This window comes from Panthera tigris, chromosome B1, assembly GCF_018350195.1.
Source record: "Panthera tigris isolate Pti1 chromosome B1, P.tigris_Pti1_mat1.1, whole genome shotgun sequence".
Lineage (NCBI taxonomy): Eukaryota > Metazoa > Chordata > Mammalia > Carnivora > Felidae > Panthera > Panthera tigris.
The window spans coordinates 187,649,546-187,670,632 of NC_056663.1; the positions used below are offsets into that span (position 1 = coordinate 187,649,546).

Genomic DNA, 21,087 nt, shown 5'->3' on the forward strand with positions numbered 1-21,087 from the left:
CAGGGAAGTGAATAGCTTTCGTCATTTTGGTGAGAAAGTCTTAAATTTAGAAGAGATACTGTCACACACCAACCCTGTCCTCATTACTTGCTCTATTAAGATGTTAAGAGGCCTCTTAACAACAATTTTCCAGCCCCATTTTTCTTCCCTGCTTCAGAGGCCTCAGTGCAGCTATGCACTATGAATTATGCCTTAATGTGTGCCCATTTCTGCTCCTGGGAAAGTCATTCCTCCTCTCCTCATTTGTTTTTAAAAACCTAGATTAGGGGCACCTGGACGGCTCAGTCAGTTGAGCATCTAACTCTTAATTCAGCTCAGTTCATGATCTCACGGTTTGGGAGTTTGAGACCTCAGTCCGTTCTGTGCTAACAGCATGAAGCTGGCTTGGGATTCTCTCTCTGCCCTTCCCCCATGCTTTCTTTCTCTCTCAGAATAAATAAATAAACTTCCAAAAATAAAATAAAATAAAATCCTAGATTAAGCTTCTATCTTCAGTGGAATCTTCTAGATAATGCCAACCCCATTGAGGCCTTGCTTCCCCTACATCCTACTTCCTGTGTGTGGAATCTGACACCCGGGATACCCAAGTTCAAATCCCAACTCTGCCAAGTCCTATCTACAAGACTTTGGGCTGATTGCTTAATCTTTTAAAGCCCAAACTTTCTCCTTGAAACCAGAGCAATAATATAGATCTCATAGAATTATGAAAAAATTAAAGTAGTTAATAGGTGTGAAGATTTTAGAATAGTGCCTGGCACTTACACCTTCTGCATAACTCTTAGCAGACATAATGGAATAAATCAGGTATAAATCATGGCTGTGCCGCCTTATTGAACATAACTTTGTAAAAATAATCTAAATGACCCTCAGCTTTATTTATTTTTATTTTTATTTTTTATTTTTTTGCAATAGGAATAATAACACTCCCCTTATTAGTGTAGGGTAAGATTAAATAAATTTATACATGTAAAATACATAATATGGTACTGGGCTTAGAGTCAGTGAGAAGGAGATGTTAGTTTATTCCTTTGACATTCTTTTCTTTTGGTGTGGGAGACAGATCTTTGCTGGACATCCACCACAATGTGCAGAAAGGAGTGAGCCTAAGAATAAGGAGAGGAAGTCGAGGCATATTTTAATGTAACAAACTAGGTTGGGGCTAAGAAGCTACTGTAATAAAATTATAGAGCCATCACCTGGATTTATTTATTTATTTTTAACTTTTTTTTAAGGTTTATTCATTTTTTGATACAGACAGAGTGTGAGTGGGGAAGGGGCAGAGAGAGAGAGAGAAACAGAATCTGAAGCAGGCTCCAGGCTCTGAGCTGTCAGCACAGAGCCTGACATGGGGCTCAAACTCACAGACAGTGAGATTACCACCTGAGCTGAAGTCGGACGCCTAACCAACTGAGCCACCCAGGCGCCCCTGGAATTATTTTTTTTAGAAACACATAGCCACTTGTTCTTTCCCAAGATTGCCCTAGAAATACACTCTTCCTCAGGTGTCCCCCAGTTCCCTAGACTGGTCACATGATAATGAAACTCATAGTTGGCACTGTTAGCTTCCAGAATCCTGCTGTGGAGGGGTGCCTGTGACAGAGCCCCTGGCATTCTTGAGAGCCAGAAGATCCTGTAGCTGGAACTAACAGGACGAGCTTAGAAAACCAAGTGGTAGAGGTAGCTAATGCAGACGGGGATTGGCTGGGCTGCCAAGACTCTCAGTTCATGGATCTCATGTTAGGAATGCCATCGTTCTGAAGCGAAGTCCTGCCTGGAATCAACAAAATTATGTCCGTGGGCCTTTTTGTGAATTTCAAAGATGGTGGGGATTTCTTTCCAGGAGAATGAGATGTGACAATTTAAAAATTCTTTGCCTAAGTCTATAAATCAAGAATTCAGTGGAAAACTATTTTCTGAAACCTGCTGAGGGGTGTAAAAGGAAAATCATGAATATCGGAATCAGACAAAGCAGTGTTTAAATTCTGCATCTTGGGGCGCCTGGGTGGCTCAGTCGGTTGAGAGTCTGACTTCGGCTCAGGTCATGATCTCGTGGTTGACGAGTTCGAGCCCCGCATCAGGCTCCGTGCTGACAGCTCAGAGCCTGAAGCCTGCTTTGGATTATGCTTCTCTCTCTCTCTGCCCCTCCCCCACTCATGCTCTGTCTCAAAAATAAAATAAACATTAAAAAAATTTAAATTCTGCATCTAGAGGTTTTTAGCTGTGTGACATTGGTCAGATCATATCACTTCTCTGTACCTTAGTTGTTTTTCTTTTTTAAACTTTAATATGACATTGTATAGGATTAAAAGACATAGTTACAGCTAACTTGACCTAATTAATTTCTCTAATTTTTTTTTTAACCTTTGGATGTCCTATAGCCAAATGTTTGCAGGAATTTCAGAGAATGGATACTTAAAACGTTTCCTTACCAGTCATCTTCCAAGAACTGCTTCCCCTTCACTGGCTTGCTGACAAACTGAAAACAATGTGTTTAGATAGATAGGTGGTTGGGCAAGTAGACAGATATTGCCCATAAACATATAACCATAAAATGAAAAGCACCATCATAAAAGCCAACTTGGTGGCCCAAGTGTATTACAGGTGCCCAGAGAGGGTGCTAGGACCAGTGAGGAGCAAAGTCTCTTCATCTGTCTAGACCCACCAGAGCCTCTAAAGTGTTGGCCTTGCCACCTGCTGAGCAGGAACCTGACTCAGCTTTCCACAGGTAACTCTATTAATAACAAAAAGGGGGCAAGTGCACTCCCATCTTGAACCTGGAAAACTGAAACTCAGAGATGCAGCGGCTTCCCCAAGGTCACACAGCAAGCGAGAAGTGACAGAACCAGGATTTAACCTAAGACTGTGTGCCCCAAAGCCTGTGTATGATGTGTAACTTCTAATAATAATGAGAGCTACCGTTTTTACGGTTACCTGTTCTATAAAGTCTCCCTCCCATTATCGCCACCCATCTCTCCCCATGTGGAGCTGGCCCTTCATTCTTGTGCCCCCACTGTACTTCACAGAGAGATCTCTTCAAGTGCTAGTGCATTTATCAGTCAAGTTCGAGTTCATGCCTGCCTCCTTTATTATATCATACGTCCCCACAGGATAGGATTGGACATCATTTGCCATTTTATCATTCAGGTACTGTTGCTCGTAGTACCAGGTTAATAAATGTTAATAAATAACAAATGAGTGAATGAATGCCTATTGCCTACCAAGCACTCAGCCCACCACAGCTTTGACAGGATAACCTCTTTATGCTTCAGTTTCCTTGCCTATAAAATGAAGATGATCATAACACCTACCAAACAGAGTTGTGGGGATGAGTTAATTGTTGATAAATTACATACTCCTGATGAGCACATACTAAATGCTCAGTAAATGTTAGCCATTATTACCACCACACTTAATTCCCACAATTCCCTTTATGTTTAAAAAAAAATTTTTTTATACTTATTTATTTTTGAGAGCTGGAGAGACAGAGCGTGAGTGGGGGAGGGGCAGAGAGCGAGGGAGACACAGAATCCAAAGCAGGATCCAGGCTCTGAGCTGTCAGCACAGAGCCTGACATGGGGCTCCAACTCACGGACCATGAGATCGTGACCTGAGCTGAAGTCAGATGCTAACCAACGCTAACCACCCAGGTGCCCACCCCTCACAATTCCCTTTAAATTTTTTTAAAGTTTATTATTTATTTTGAGAGAGAGAGGGAAAGTGTGAGAAGGGCAGAGAGAGAGAGAGAGAGAGAGAGAGAGAGAGAGAGAGAGACAATCCCAAGCAGGCTCTGTGCAGTACAGAGCCTGTCGTGGGGCTTGAACCCACAAACTGTGAGATCATGATCTGAGCCAAATGGAGAGTTGGAAGCTTAACCAACTGAGCCAGCCAGGCACCCCTAAATGGAGAACTTTAAGGTATTATAATCTCAGTTTCACAGAAAAGGAACTGTTTTCAGAGAGACTAAGGTTCTTGCAGAAAATCACATAGCCAGAAAGTAGCAGAACCAGGAAATGCCCCCCAGGGTCTAAGATATTTTTCATAAACCCTTATTTTCATAGTGAGTTCCAGGGCCTAAAACCTCTTTTACATACAGGGTCCCAAATGATTCTCTTCACCAGCACTGTGGGCCTGGGCTTCAGCCTAGAGGAAGAAATTGGCAGGTGATTAAACCAATGCGGTCCTGATAGCTCAGAGTCCTAGACACTTCCACAAAGCTGGCTAGGATGTTTGGTGGGTTTTGTGGCAGAACACCCCATGGGATCCTTCAGGACACCCTAACCCACCCTTTCCTGATAAGAGTCATCTAGCTTCTTGTTCTTGATCCAGAACGCTCTGAATCAGACTGTCCACAAGAGAGCATTTTTTAAAAACACCCCTGGGTGATTTTTATGATCAGGGAAGTTTGTGAAACTTGGCTTTGAAAGGAGGATAGTGCAGTCCCCCTCCAGCGGGCAGTTACTGAACATCAGTGTTCCTCCAAGGTTCTGCTCTGCCCCCATCCTCCACCCCTTCATGTTTGTAAATATAAGGACTAAATCAGACTCCCTAAAAATGTTCTCCTGTGTCAGCGGGGACCACATAGCCCCAGTGGGGTGGCAGGTGGGAGGCGGCTTAGATGCTCCCGGGTGACAAAGACACTGAATCATGGTTCTTTTGCTCCTGCACTTTTCTCCCTAGAAAAAGTGCCCACGGGCTTCCATGGGGGGCTTTCTGGAAGGGGCTGTAGGCAGCAGCCGAGAAAGCCGATTTTGTCCCAGCATCCCAAGAGGGGGCTGAGCTGTCTGGCGCAAGCTCCGGGAGGCGAGAGCCGCTGCTTTGGCGAAAAGGGGGCATTCGCCGGCTTCCCAGGCAGCAAACTAGCGCGCAGCCAGCCTGCCCAGCCCTCGCCGCGTCGTCAGCGCGTGGAGCGCGGCCGTGCTCTCCCGGGCAAGTTTCCTGGGAGTGTCCCTCCTCTCCACGGACACAGCAAAGTCCCCCGTTCTCCGACAGATGCTCCCCTCGCAGCCCTAAGTGCAAGGACCCGCTGGCGGCCGCGCAGAGCCCGGAGGCCGGCGCGCTGTGGTTGGGAGGACCCCCCTAGGAAATGCCAGCATCAGCATGAGAGGCTGGACTGCAGCCCAGGTCGGTCCTCACCCCGGGGGGCCGCTGCTCCGCCCGGTGCGTCTGCGAGGAGCTGCTCACTTTTCCCCCTCGCGAGTCTTTGTTCCAAGCCAGAGCTTGCTCGGATTCTCTAATTAACTCCCTCCGCTCCAAAGGGGGCCGGAGGCTGGGATGCTCTGCCAGCTTGAAAGATGTTGACTCTCGAGTGGGAGTCGGAAGGACTGCAAACAGTGGGTATTGTTGTGATTATATGTGCATCTCTGAAGCTGCTTCATTTGCTGGGACTGATTGATTTTTCCGAAGGTAAAGTGGTCGCTCCCACTCTGTGCGGTTGGGCAGGTCTGGTTCAGAACTGGATACAGACGCTGCAGAAGTTGAGGAGGCTTACTTAATACCCAAAGTCAAAGTTTTAAAATATTGCATGCTTGACATGGAGCAGCCTAGCACTGGACAGTTCGTTTCTGTTTACCGAGATATTTGACATTGGGAGGGAGGAGATACTGTACCCGCGGTCTTTCTGTTTGAAAGCTATTGAGTGCAGGGTGATATTGTGGGTTAAATATATTTCCATGGTGCCAAGTTAGGACTCTACTCTGGGGTGGTAATACAGGTTGTTTTTTGGTCATCAAGTTCATGATGGCTACCACGCCTTAATGTCATTAAGAATTCCATTCTCTGGAGGAGTACCCTGATTTGTGAGGGAAATATCTGTGTGTGCCTCATTAGTTAGGAGGTGCGGGGGTGGAGCTGAGTTGTTGATTATGATATAAAATGGGTAAGCGTTTCGGTTAAAATTGAGTTAATGGGTGCTTAGCAAAAATGTGCTTCGAACACTTAATTTGCAAAAGTGTTTCATTTACATTTCCCAGTGAGCCACTTTGCTCGTTTGTCTTTTGAGTGGGAGCTCCTATGCACGGGACATCTTTGTTGCTACCAAGTATTTTATCCACCTAATATAAATTTTACTACTCATATCAATTTTATTATTCAAGGATGGGGGTAAAAAATGTTGATTAACTTTGCTTTAAAAATTTGAATAGATGTGTGTGTGTGTATGTGTGTGTGAATATATATATATATATATACACATTCTATATATGCACATGTATTTTTTCATGAAATAGTTTTTCTGCTGAAATGACATACTTTGAATCATTTAAACCTCAGCATTCAAGATCAATTCTACATCTAAGCTCTCCTTTCTTCTCAAGCGAAAGAATGGAGTTCCTAAGACACTTGCTAATATTCCTTCTGGATCAGGATTCGATCTTCTATTGCCGAGTTATTTATGACTATTCACTTCTCACATTGTGTGTAATGTTGGATGATGATGGAAATATTTAGCCTGCCCATGCTTAGCTAAAATGACATCATCCCAAACTACATCCGGTACACAGGTTGTTTCTGCTAATATGTTATAATGGTCAATGTATTTTATCTTTAGGAAGTCTTTTTTTTTTTTTTAAAGTTTAAAATGTTTGTTTGTTAGGTTCTAACTGTTTAGATCACTATAAGAACATAAGAAGTTCCCATTTGATTTTCATATCGTCTTGTAAGTATTCTCACTCTGTGGCAAGTTCTGTTTAGGCACACAATAGAATAATGTATTGGGATTAAATAAAACTTCAGAAATTAATTTCTTCCTTTTCTCACATTACACGGTGATTGTATTTAACCCCTGGAAGGAAAACAATGCATAAGCAAACTTCTTCAAGTACTACACTATAATCTTGCATTATTTTGAGATTCTGCCTCAGTGTACTAACGTTGTTATCATAATAAAATGCAGATGAGATCATTGCAATTTCTTTGATGGGAATAATTTCCTTCTGTTAAATTTTATCACTATATTAGTTTTTGTTCTCTGAACTAGGTTGAGCCATAGTCACCCAAATTAAGTGCATAATACTCAACATAGCTTGGTTTCATAGCTAGATGTAGCATTCGCTAAAGGAAAACAGCCATGGGGGTATTGAGGAAGTCAACCTTCACAGAGCTATGGGGTAGCACACAGTTCTTTCATTGCCAATGTTGACAAGGTACACGTTTAAAGTCAGAGTCCCCAGGTTTAAGACCCCTACACATGACTCAGCTTTTATTCTTTAAGTTCATTTTTATGTCACTTAAAGTTGACAGTTTTCAGATGAAACCTTCAATTTGACTTCCAACAATATGAAAAGTAGAATTGTAAACCAGACTCCCTCAACTAGAATCACAGAATTTTGAGCTAGTCCAAATGTCTTTCTTGGGATGGATATCCATATTCATATTCTATTACTACCTATATCCATATATGAATCTATATCTCTTATACACACACCTACATATAGATGATGTACCTACACATTTATAGATATTATTTAAAATGTTGAATAAGCTGGGGCAAACTTGGATTCAATATGTAGGCCTTGATCATGTTAAAATACAAAGATATAGGTTACCATCATGCACGAGGTATAACCAATTTTACTTCACAAATCAATCCTTTTTTGTTATGAAGCTCATATTAGAAAATTCTGCTCTAGTTCAACTCTTTCATTTTATGTAGGAGAACAGCTACAGCCCAGAGAGGTTAACTGATTTATCAGAAGGCAAAACTAACTGAAGGAGAAACAGGACCAAAACTAAGGACTACTGAGCACTTTATGGTTCTTTTCCTACTCTAACACCCTTTTTACTTATTTCTCTTCCCTAATATTGGAAAAGAGAGTTAATGAAAACACATGTGGGAAATGTTCTGAATTCTGGAATCTTGTCCTGAACTGTCTACTAACACGCTGAAGAATATCTGAGGGAAATACATTCACAAGAAATAATATTACACGCTAGCCACACAGTTTCTGCAAGGCATTGAGCCCAATACAAGTGTGGGACCCAAGAATGGCATTTAAGTGAGCTATGCCTGACCACTGACTGTATCATAGAGTGGAGGCAGGATTAGAACAAAAGCAAGCCAACTGGTGTCCTGATCGTCTTTGCCTCTAAGACTTGCCCAACATTTTGACTGTGACACATAGTCAATGGCAATGAATGCATAATCCAGGTAGAATCCAACAGTGAGATCGAATAAGACCATAAGAACTCTGGCCTAAGCCACCTGTCTGTGTTTTCTAAGGCTGTGACATATCCAAGCAGAAACAGACTTAGGCTGTATGATCTCCAGCCAGGTGGAGGAATAAGAAAAAGGCACAAAATACAGAGAAAGTCACCAAATATCATCCTTTCTACCTGCAAATGATAAGGCGTCCCAAAGGGCTATCCCCATGTATACTGCTAAACTTTTCACTGACTGCACTAGAAAATACAGCCCAGGATAAGGCCAGGGAACTAACCATTCTTTTTCATGGAGAAATGAAGATGAGACCCGGAGCAGAGCTGTGACCTTTTAGGCCACGTTGAACTTTTATACTATCCTCATGGCAATGATTCTTCTCTGGTACAACTGTAGAGTATTTTATTTAGTATGACTGTGCATTGATTTACTTAGAAAGCAGTTCTGAGTCTGTTTGAATGAGAGAGTCTATATTAGCGTTGGGATAAAGCAATGCTACCTCAGTATCATCGTCTCCAATGGCTAGTGAAAATTAGCCATGGGTAGAAAAGAATAAAGGGAAACATTTCTGCTCCCACCTAAATGAGATTCCGATTTTGATAAAATCTTATTTTAAAAATGTAATTCTCTTTCAGTTGAAATTCAACATTTAGAAAACAAAAGCAATTTGTAAAGAGGATTCAAAAGACTAATGGGATTTTAATATGATGATTTGAGGTTTTCCACATAGCCACTCACTACGAAGGAGAACAAGGAGGAACACTCCGAAAGTGAATCTCACTGTGTCGTAGATTAGTCTATAATATATTTCCTTTTGAGTTCTAAACATGTGCAGATTTCTCTGTTAAGCTGAGACAGTAGAGAGGTGTGCAAGATGAGCGTTAAAAGAATGTACCCTCAGTGAACTTACAGTCTAGGAAAAGAAACTAATTACCAAACAAGACAGAAGGGGATGAACTGACATAAGCAAGAAATGGCCTGTAGAGGCATAGATGGGGTGGTGCCTCCTGAAAGGGCTCAGAGGAAGGCTTCATGGAAGGTAACAGTTGTACAGGACTTTGCAATGTGAGAAGGGCTTCCCAAATTGGAGGAGGGGAGAACATTCTAGGTTAAGCAAAGATCTTGAGCTGTGCCCCTAAGCACTGACAAGAGGTAGCTTTCATGGATAAGGGCAGTGGCTTTTGCACACATGGGTGTTGAAAGTTGAAATGGGAGATATAGCAGAGGGGGTGACTTGAAGCTCACTGCTAAGAGTGTATGCTTGCTCTTGAACCCGTGAAGAACCACTGATTCAAAGTCTTCCACTTTGGGGAAACAAATGAGTAACGTAGCAGACCACTGTTTTAGGTGGGTCTATCTGGGAGTAGGTGAAGATTTGTAGTAAAATAATGGAAGCAGATGCTAGTAATGCTCTTGGAATAATTCAGGTGAAAGACAATAGGGCAAAAATCTATAGATTCCCTTTCTCGATAAAATACATAATGTGAACTGTCAGCTTCCAGTTTTTCCAGAAATTCGTGTTTAGTAGAACATCCTTGGCCTGCACTTGTTCCGGCACAGCATAATTATATTTTATTTTAGGGCAACGTTTTAGACTTTAAATATCTTTTTTAAGAGAAGAGAAAAGAAGTGTGAAGCACACAGAGGTCATAGTTATAGATACGGTAGCGCCACTCACCATAGGAACGTAACAGTTCTGATATGTATATTGACATCTTGCAAGGTCTTCAATTATTTTGAATTTTTTATTTTGGAAAAAGGCACAGAGCAAAGTATAGAGAGTAGTCTAATGCACTGCCCCACACCCCTCAATAATGACCATCACTTTGCCATTTGTGTTCCAGCAGTGACTTGCATTTAAAAAATATTTCTCTATTGTCTACAATATTCCAGGCACTCTGCTAGGCCCAGGATACAAAGATGAATTAAAGATCGTCTCTACCATCACAGAACTCTCATTTGTATAAGGAGATGGGAAATATAAACAAAGAAAAGGCGATGCATTATGGTAGACAGATCAACATAAGTCCAAGATATAGAGAAAGAATGGAAAGAAATTAAGTCCAAGTGGAAAGGCTAGAAGTGATCAGAAATGACTCCCTGGAGGAGTTGGCTTTTAGCTAGACTTTTATGGATAAAGAAATTTTATCATAGTCATATGCCAGCAATGGTGTATTCAGGGCTCTGGGTAAGGTAATACCATAGACCAACACAGGGACGTGATACACAATGTGGAATTCCTGGAGCAATAACAACAAAAAATGTCAGAGGGAATTAGCACAGGTTTATTCCTTCTCCTTGATGACGTAATTATCCGTGCTATCTACCACAATGCTTGGTGTATAGAAGACACTCAAAACATCACGGGGTGAGCGCCATTTAACTGTCACAGAAGAATGGTGCCTGTGCACTTCTACGTACGCTACATAATTGAGGGCCTCCAGTGCCTCTTTCAAGTTTCCATGGTAGCCTGGAAACTGTTGATTAGTTGGCTACACTGTTTTATTTTTTTACTTTTTTCTACGAGGGAGATTTCAGATCAAAATCCCACTGCAGAGTAGAGATACCCATGTACCAGAGGCCTCTGGAGCAGCTGTTCATTAGAACCCCACGGCCATGGGAAATAATTCCAAATGCGATACCCAGCAGTGAGTTGGAAAAGCCCAGCTTACATGGGCTTTGATTTGGCAGGGAAAGTAGCCCTTTCAATTTTACAACTGGAAAAAAAAAACGCATAAATGTACAAGTGAAAGTGAACAAATATATATCAAGCACCTACTGTGTGAAGGAGGATAGAGGAAAAAGGGGTATTTTACTGTCCTTAAAAGTTTTCAAATTGAGATTTTTTTTTCCAGTTAGACTCCAAAAATGAATAACAAATCCAAGACTAAAAAGGGTCTGGTGAGAGGGAGAAAGGGTTTTGGAAAACCTGAAGAGAAGAGCCTTCCCATCCAGTTGGAAGTTTTCAGGGAAGTCTGCAAGAAGACACAGTGTGGCATTGGATCGAAAGACTGACAGATAGAAACTGGAGGCTGTGAATTGTAATTTAGAAAAGAACAGTTATTTCCTGAAATCGTTGTTTGTAATCAGGTTCCTTCTAAAAGTCCATTAATCCATTTAAGACCCCAAGTGTCTGCTCTGGATCTGGCATCATGCTCAGTACTGATTGGTTTGGGGAATATTATTTTTCAGTTTTGCTTACTTTGGGAACCCATTCCCCACCCCAGCTAGAAACAGAGAACTGGAATCTTAACGGGGAGGAGAGATGAAGGTGAAGAAGTTGTACATTTCAATGGCCTCTAGCCAAGGTCATCAGGAGCACACCTGTGGTTGAACAATTTGGCTTCGTTGCTCTTTGCAGAGATGGGGAAGACATACCATGGAGAGCAGTGAAACATCTCGGTAAGGAGGTATTAGAAAGGACTTGACAGTATTTGAGCTTGTGTCAGGGGATTATGATTTGGAAGTGGGGCTTTGCTCTGGATTGAATTAAGTCAAGAAGCCAGGCTAATTCCATGGTCGAGTATCTCAATAAATCTTATCTATAAGCAGTGAAGACTAGACAGAGGCCAAAGCTGTAACTGGCAAAGAAACAAGCTATAGTAACTAGGATGGGGGTATTTGGTCATTTTTGTGGCTTACACAGAGTTCATATTTATGCCTCTTCTCACATACAATTACAGAGTGGTCTTGTTTTTGTCTTGATTGATCAAAGGTACAGAGTGATCTTGTCTGATGCTGATATTCTGTGAGATTGGACTTGCTTAAATTCACTAAGGGAACACGAAGGCCCAGTTGATAAAGCAGGGCAGCTCCCTCAGAATGGAAGGGGTCCGTTTTCTCCTCACACATGATCAGAAGGAGGGCAGAGTAAGGTGAGAGGCAGGTGTATAGGGTATATAGCAGACAGATCTAAGTTTAAAGTTTACCTTCCTGAGCTTGAGTTCCTTTTTCTGTAAAATGAGGCTCATAAATCCAACCTTTCAAGATTGTTCTACGGAATACAAAAATATAAGTGAAACATGTAGCTAGTGCCTTGAATACAAATAGGAGCCAATAAATAAATGCCTTGCTTGTAATTTTGTTGGGATAAGATGTTCAAATTCCTTGAGCTATACCAGTGGTTCTCAAATTTTACTGTGTATCAAAATTACCTGCATGACTTGTTAGACCACAGATTGCTGGACTCTATCCTCAAAGTTTCTGATGCACTAAGTCTAGGTTAGGGTCTGAGAATTCACATTTCTAAGGATTTCTCACTTTAAGCTAACACAGCTGTCAAGGACCAGCGCTTGGAGAAACACCGAGTTAGGCAATAAACCCATAATGTGAGCAATGTGTTCGCGGAGTTCTTTGGCACCTGTTAAACTTTATTCTGGAGCAGTGATGAGACTTTTGTTCTATAGTAAATATTTTAGGCTTTGAGGACATGCTGTCTATTATAACTACTCAACTCCATTACAGTACAGAAGCAGCCGTAGGCAATATACAAATGAATACGCGTGGCTATGCTCTGATAAAACTTTCTTGATAGACATGCAAATCTGAATATCATATAATTATTCTGTCACAAGATATCATTTTTGTAGTTTTATTTTTTAACCTTTTAGATGTAAAACAGTGCTTAGCATGCAGAGAATGCAAACAGACAGCAGGATCAATTTGGCCCGTCACTGTAACTTGCCAGTCACTGTAATTTGCCAACCCCTATTCTAGAGCTGGCAGTAAAGGAACCCATTGAGAAGGGATCTGAGGTTGAGGAGTTACTGCTTTTTGGAGACTTGTCTAGATTTTCTGAGCCCTCAGTCTCATTGAATGGAGAGGAGTCTAGTCCCTCTTTGGGGTTTGATGAAATTATCTGCCAAATCAGCAAATAATTTGAATTAGCATGTATGTGTTTGTCCAATAAAATGTGTTCTCTTCCCTGATTCCGCATATTCAGGCCAACGTAGAGGTCATTATATAAAGTAAGGCATCCGCATGATTTTGTCACACAATGAGTCAGCGCTGGGGCTAGACATTTTGGGATGCCCTCTTACTGCTTTTCATTTTAGGTATCGTTGCCTCTAGGACAGGTGGCATTATGCCCTTTCCATTTCTTGAAAATGAAAGATATTCAAATCCTGAGTAAGATCACATTTCTCGAAGTGAGACGGACCTGAAGTCACTACACATCTCTACCTTTCACTGGCCACATGGTCTCAGTCAAGGTTTATTTTCCACCTTGACCTCAGTTTTCTCACATGTAAAATGGGGAGAATAATAGTAACTACGTCATAAGAGTATTATGAGAAGAAAATTAAATATCTGTTAAAATTCTGCTTAGCCCAGTGCCTGGAGCTGAGAGTTCAACAAATACTGAGTGTTCTAACATTAGTATCACGGCTGTCTTTGTTCTTCACATCCATCATACCTGTTCCTAAACATGGTCATTCATTCGGTCTGTTAAAGAACAAAAACTCAACTGAGTAAATAGGAAGGTCTAAATAGCTTTGTTAAATGATTCATGAATCAGGCAGCGTCCCATCTAGCAAGCAGAGGGGGCTCTGAGGAGTTGTATGAAATGCAAGGTTTTTATGGGAAGGAAAGTGGGGCAAAGAGTTAATAGCAGAAGAAAAGAAAGGATTTTTCCAGGCAAAGTCGATTTCCTTAGGGGGAAGACCAAGGAACATTATCACACAGAATAAGTCATCTTCCTTTGAGGGATGGAGGGCACTCCTGTGACAAATTACCTCATTGGTGCTTATCAGAAAATTCCTGACTGACAGGTTAAAACTTACATTTCTGGGAGAGGTTGAAACTGCAGTTAGTTAAGGCATTAAGCCCTGGTTTGATGACTTGGCCTATGTGACACCATCTTGGGCATGTTCTGTTCTTTTAACAAATTATCCATGAAAGAAACGTTTTTAAATGTAATCCTTGTACCAGGCACTGTGCTAGTAATTGGGAACTGAAAGCACAGATTTGGTGAATAGGGGTTTATATACAAATGAACATGCAAACACATCGGTTTAGTAAATTGCCCTGGTCTCACATCTGTGCAAGGATGTGTGTGTCCCTCCGGGGACATACGGAAGAGACTGACTAGTCAGTCCTATTTAGAAAGGGGTGGAGGTTCAGGAAGGACTCGCAAAGGTGAGCTTTGAGCTAAATCTGGGTGACACTTTTAGCACTCGGTATCACTCATTCTTGAGAACTACTGACAATTGATCAAACCTATTTTCACATTTTCAAGGATAACTCATGTTGATCCCAGTTTCTAAATCCTGACTCACATTTTATTCCCTTTTCTCCCACAATGCCTCATTTACTCAAATACACCCATATTTCTTCATGTAAGCCCTCACTAGAACCTATTCCCTGTCTTCATATCCTAATCAAAATTCAGTCAGTCTTGATACATGTTATACCACATAACACAATAATAATAAACCTTCATGCACTGTTCACCAAATCACGTCATTTGTGTAATTCATTTTCTCTTCAGTTACCTCAGTACAGAGTCAATTTTCCTTGTATTTCCACTGGGTCCAGAGCAGTAGAGAGTAGTATATAATGTAGCCTCAACAAATACTTATCAGTGGGTTTCTCAGCTCCTTTTTTGATGGACTCTTTACATCAATATACTTTTCCCATCTTAACTGCATTCCCCCCCCCCCATTCTCTTCCAATCTGACTTCGTATTCTCACAACAGAAATCTCTACAAATATGGGGGGACTGAGATCAGGCTCAAGAATCTTCTGTATCACCTACAACATAAAATCTCCACGTTCTTTGCATCTGATACAAAGATGGGATCAGACCAGTCCCTTCTCTTCCTCCTTCTGCCATTTCTTGTTCCAGGAGCACTGTACTGAAGTTACTTGAATAGCTTCACGTTGTCTCCAGCTGCCACATTTTTGCATATACTGTTCTTTCTCCCCAAAAGCCCTTCCCTCCTCATATTCCTGGAAACGACTTTTCAACCTTCAACTCTTGGCTCATATTCTTCCTTCTCTAAGAAGCATTTCTTGGCTTCCTCAAGCATCAAAAGACACTCTGGCTGTGGGGCTTCTCTGCCTCTGTGCCCATTTTATGCTCCATTGCTATCAAACCTATATTTCTCAAGCTCTCTGTGCTGTTTCCTGCTTCATGCCTTTGCTTGCATGCTGAATGTCCCTCCTTCTAGAATACAAATCCCATCGGTCTTCACCTGATTAGCTCCTTCTCATTGTTTAAGCTCAGCTCTGGAGCCATCTGTTCCAGAAGCTTCCCTTGAACCACCTAGTTGGATTAAGTGTCCATTTCTGTTATCCTAAAGTACTCTATCTTAGCACTTCAAACTACATTAAATTCTTGATTTTTATGTCTTTCTCTTTTCCTAAATTTCAAGCACCACGTAGGCAGGCACTTACCTCTGTATTCTCAGTACCTTATGGAAAGGTTGGGTAGATAATGGATAGACAATTTATTCAGAGGTCTTAGTGATAAACTTCTCAGAGTTTTCACAACATCTTTTTTTAAGTGTTTATTTAAATTCCAGTTAGTTAGCATACGGTGTAATACTAGTTTCAAGAATACCATATAGTGATTCAACAATTCCATACACAGTAAGCGGACTCCTTAATCTCCATCACCTTTTACGCCCATCCCCCCACCCAGCTTCTCTCTGGTAACCATCAATTTGTTCTCTGTAATTAAGAGTCTGTTTCTTGGTTTGTCTCTCTCTCTCTCTCTCTCTCTCTTTTGCTCATTTGTTTTGTTTCTTAAATTCCACATGAGTGAAATCATATGACATTTGTTTTTCTCTAACTTCGCTTAGCATTGTACTCTCTAGCTCCACACATGTTGTTGCAAATGGCAAGGTTTCATTCTTTTTTATGGCTGAATACTATTCCATTGTGTGTATATATACCCCATTTTCTTTACCCATTCATTAACCGATGGGCACTTAGGGTGATTCCATATCTTGGCTATTGTAAATAATGCTGCTATAAACATAGAAGCGAATGTATCCCTCTGAATTAGTGTTTTTGTATTCTTTGGGTAAATACCCAGTAGTGTGATTGCTAGATTTTAGGGTAGTTCTATTTTTAACTTTTTGAGGAACTTTCATACTGTTTTCTACAGTGGCTATACCAGTTTGCAGTCCTACCAAGAGCGTGTAAGTGTTCCTATTTCTCCACATCCTTGCCAACACTTGTTGTTTCTTGTGTTTTTGATTTTAGTCATTTTGACAGGTGTGAGGTGATATCTCATTGTAGTTTTGATTTGCGTTTTCCTGATGGTAAGTGATGATAAACAGCTTTTCATGTGTCTGTTGGCCATCTGGATGTTTTCTTTGGAGAAATGACTGTTTATGTCTTCTGCCCATTTTTAATTGGATTATTTGTTTTTTGGATGTTGCATTTTATAAGTTCTTTATATATTTTGGATACCAGCCTTTTACTGGATACGTTATTTGCAAACATCTTCTCCCATGCCATAGATTTCCTGTTAGATTTGTTCCTTTGCTGTGTAGAAGATTTTATTTTGATGTAATCCCAATAGTTTATTTTTCCTTTGGGTTCTCTTGCCTCAGGAGACATATCTGGAAAAAAAAGTTGCTACAGCCAATATGAAAGAAGTTACTGCCTATAAGTAAGAAGTTACATACCTAGATTTTTCTAGATCTTTAATCCATTTTGAATGCATTTTTGTATGTGGCATAAGAAAGTGGTCCAGTTTCATTCTTTTGCATTCTTTTCCAGTTTTCCCAACACCATTTGTTGAAGAGACTTTTTCCCATTGGATATTCTTTCCTCCTTTGTTGAAGACTAATTGACCATATAATTGTGGGTTCATTTCTGGGTTTTCTATTCTGTTCTGTTGATCTATGTATCTATTTTTGTTCCAAAATCATACTGTTTTGATTACTGCAGCTTTATAATATAACTTGAACTCCAGAATTGTAATGCCTCCAGCTATGCTTTTCATTTTCAAGATTGCTTTGGCTATTCTGGATCTTCTGTCATTCCATATACATTTTAGAATTGTTTGTTCTAGTTCCACAACAGCCTTGAACTGATATAATTTTTAGGGTTTTCAACCTTGACACTATTAATATTTTGAGCTAATTCTTCACTATGGCTGCTCTCCTCTGCATTCTAGGACAATTGGCAGCATCCCAGGCCTCTACCTATTAAATGCCAAGAGCACCTCTTCCTGAACTGTGACAACCAGAAGTGTCTCCAGGTGTTTCCTAACATCCCAGGGGCAGGAAGGCAGACAAAATCACCTCCTCTCATCTTGAGAACCATTGGGCTGAGGTCTGATCAAACATAGTGTATAAGCTTTTTTAATACACATATTTATAAATCATAAAATTAAACTTAAGTCAGGGCACCTGGGAGGCCCAGCTGGTTAAGTGTCCAACTTTGGCTCAGGTCATGATCTTACATTTCTTGTGTTTGAGCCCCACGTCGGGCTCTGTGCTGACAGCTCAGAGCCTGGAGCCTACTTCGGATTCTGTGTCTCCCTCTTTCTTTCTGCCCCTCCGCCACTCATACTCTGTCACTCTCTCAAAAATAAATAAACATTTAAAAAAAAGTGAACTTAAGTCTAAAAACATCATAGATTGAAATTATTGGAAACCAAAACTGAGTGTTGAGGAGTATGTTTTTCATTACACTCATTATTGGAAACCAAAACTGAGTGTTGAGAAGGAGTATGTTTTTCATTACAAAAGTAATAAACAGTCATCATAGAAATCTTATAAATATATAAAAAGAAAGAAATATGAAGAAAGTACCCTTAGACCCACCAAAGGAAAACACTGGTAATATTTTCTATTTACTTTTAGTTTTTCCCACATAGACTTGTTCCTTTAAACTTCAAAATAATACTTAAAAATTATAAAAATTATAGATTTAAATTCAGTATTAGAGCAGAAGTATTTTTATATTAGCTCACAAATCCTTCATAAATATTTTAATGCCTACATTATATTCTATAAATGTGTGTGTATAAATTACTTACCCTGATTTTAGGACATGGAAATTATTTGCATATTTTCCAGTATTTGAAAATTTCTTTAATAAAATCTTTGTGTATAAATTGTTTATATAATTAGAATTATGTTCTTTTTTTTAAAAATATGAAACTTATTGTCAAATTGGTTTCCATACAACACCCAGTACTCATCCCAACAGGTGCCCTCCTCAATACCCATCACCCACCCTCCCCTCCCTCCTACCCCCCATCAACTCTCAGTTTGTTCTCAGTTTTTAAGAGTCTCTTATGTTTTGGCTCCCTCCCTCTCTAACCTTTCTTTTTTTTTTTTCCTTCCCCTCCCCCATGGTCTTCTGGTAAGTTTCTCAGAATCCACATAAGAGTGAAAACATATGGTATCTGTCTTTCTCGTATGACTTATTTCACTTAGCATCACACTCTCCAGTTCCATCCACGTTGCTACAAAAGGCCGTATTTCATTCTTTCTCATTGCCACGTAGTATTCCATCGTGTATATAAACCACAATTTCTTTATCCATTCGTCAGTTGATGGACATTTAGGCTCTTTCCATAATTTGGCTGTTGTTGAGAGTGCTGCTATAAACATTGGGGTACAAGTGCCCCTATGCATCAGCATAGAATTATGTTCTTAAGATAGGATCTTAGAAGAAGAATTAATGGAGCAACAGAATGAAATGTTTCAAATCTCTGGACATATATGTAAGGGCAAATTGCTTTTTAAAGGAATTGCACAATCCACTTGCCCCATCGTAACGTAGGTATCCCCAGTGGTTTGCACACTATCACTGTGCTATTGGTTAGGGGACATTTTGAAGGTCGACCCTAAAAACCATATTGGCCAGCTCAAATGCTAAGAAACTGTCCTAGGGGTGAATTGCTAATGGCTTCTAAGCTAACATTAGGAATCTTATTTTGTGCAGACAGGAAATTTCCATTGTGGCCTGAAGATGTTCTTCCTGTTCTGTTGTCAATCAGGATGTTCTGTCTGTATGAAACAGTACTAGCCTTTCCCAATCATCATGCCCATCTTAGCAATCAAATTCATCAATTTTTCTTAGATGAATTTAAATGGCAGGGAGGGAGAGAAATGTCTCTTGTTAGAGACATACTCAGCTCAAGGAAAAATTTGGTGTGTTTTGTTCATGTAACAAGGTCTAAAACCAAGCATTATAGATCCTTGTCTAAGAAGATATGAAAATCTATCCAGTCAAACTCTCTTATGTTAAATAGGTCATGATAAAGTAATTAGGCACATAGAGTCCCTTTGTGAATTAATGGTAGAGCTTGCTTGCCGAGGCAGAGCAATACTGAGGTTAGGAAACACTGAGCTTTGAAGACAGAAAAGACATAGGGTCAAATCCTGCCCCTGAAGTATGCTGGCTGTGAGTCCTATGCAAATCTCCAGACCTGTCTGGACTTCCATTCCCTTGCCCACAAGATGGAAATCACCATAATATGAACTTCATAGGTCTTTAAAATTGTCCAGTAACTTTGAGACAGAAGAGTTTAGAGACAAGGCACTGACTGTATTGTAATTCAAAATTTCTTTTTTTTAAATTTTTTTTTAGTGTTTTTATTTATTTTTGAAGGAGAGAGAGAGACAAAGCATGAATGGGGGAGGAGCAGAGAGAGAGGGAGACACAGAATTCAAAGCAGGCTCCAGGCTCTGAGCTGTCAGCACAGAGCCCAACACGGGGCTTGAACTCACAAACTGTGAGATCGTGACCTGAGCTGAAGCTAGACGCTCAACTGACTGAGCCACCCAGGCGCCCCATGTAATTCAAAATTTCTAATGATTACTTTGTCTCCCCTTACATAACTATTGGTAGAAAGGATCGCAGACACTGTGAGCAGAGTTGCCAAAAATACACATTTCTTTTTGTTGATTCTGAATATTTTGTGTTGCAATTTATACTAGATTGCATGTCAGACAGTTCATAGGTATTTTCTATAACCACTTTTATAGATGAGAAAATTTGTTCAAAGAGGCTACATAACTTGTCTACTTTATGAGCAATCAAACAGTAGAATTGGAATCAACCACAGACTTCAGAAGCTAGAGCTCACATTTTCTCATTCTGACCTTCCGTATAAGAGCTAAGTTTTTGTTTTCATTTTCTAAATCTCTGTGATACGTGAAGAAATACTCCAACATCTCGGGATTAGTAAAATCAACAAAGTATATTTGGGGCCAGTTACTCTCCCAGACATCCATTTGAATAGAATTAAGTAGGAGTGACTTATATGTGTCAATAAACACCTAATTATTAATGACCTGGTCACAGAAACTCTCTAATAAATAAACAGGAAATAATGAAGATCTGGTAGCAGTGAGGTAAATTGGTGATATGATTTCAAATTTGAACAAATTACAGGGGAAAATGGATAACTATAAAATAATTAGAACACTTGGGGTGCCTGGGTGGCTCAGTCGGTTGAGCATCAGACTTCAGCTCAGGTCGTGATCTCACAGCTTGTGAGTTGGAACCCCGCATCAGGCTCTGTGCTGACAGCTCAGAGCCTGAAGTCTGTTTCAGATTCTGAGCCTCCCTCTCTCTCTGCCGCAACCCACTCGCATTCTGTCTCTGTCTCTCTCAAAAATAAACATTAAAAATTTTTTTAAATAAATAAATAATTGAAAAAATAATTAGAACACTCAGGCACCTAAATAAATAGCCACATCCCACATCTGTCTTCACTATACCCAGCAATTCCTACATATCACTAGTGCATTGAAGAAGAAATTACCAGAGGCTTCTAAACATCACCTGAGTAAGAAGTAGGGTGAACACCTTGCTGCAAATGTTCAAGGAGACACGGAGTGAATTAGCCAAATGCATTCCTCATGACAATAGGTGATTGTCTAGCTAAAACTCTCTTTGAAAATGTACCTCATTAAAAATGTGCACAAAAGTTCTAGGTCCCTAATAAGATTTTAGACTAA

General features: G+C 40.3%; 1 protein-coding gene across 1 annotated transcript in view; it reads left to right on the forward strand.

Moving 5' to 3' along the window:
* The first annotated feature begins 5,291 nt into the window (after positions 1–5,291).
* KCNIP4 (potassium voltage-gated channel interacting protein 4) overlaps positions 5,292–21,087 on the forward strand; it is a 223,432-nt gene continuing 207,636 nt past the window's right edge. Inside the window, exon 1 of the mRNA XM_042982751.1 lies at positions 5,292–5,403. Within this exon, the coding sequence (XP_042838685.1) occupies positions 5,292–5,403 (112 nt within the window). The remainder of the gene's footprint in view (positions 5,404–21,087) is intronic.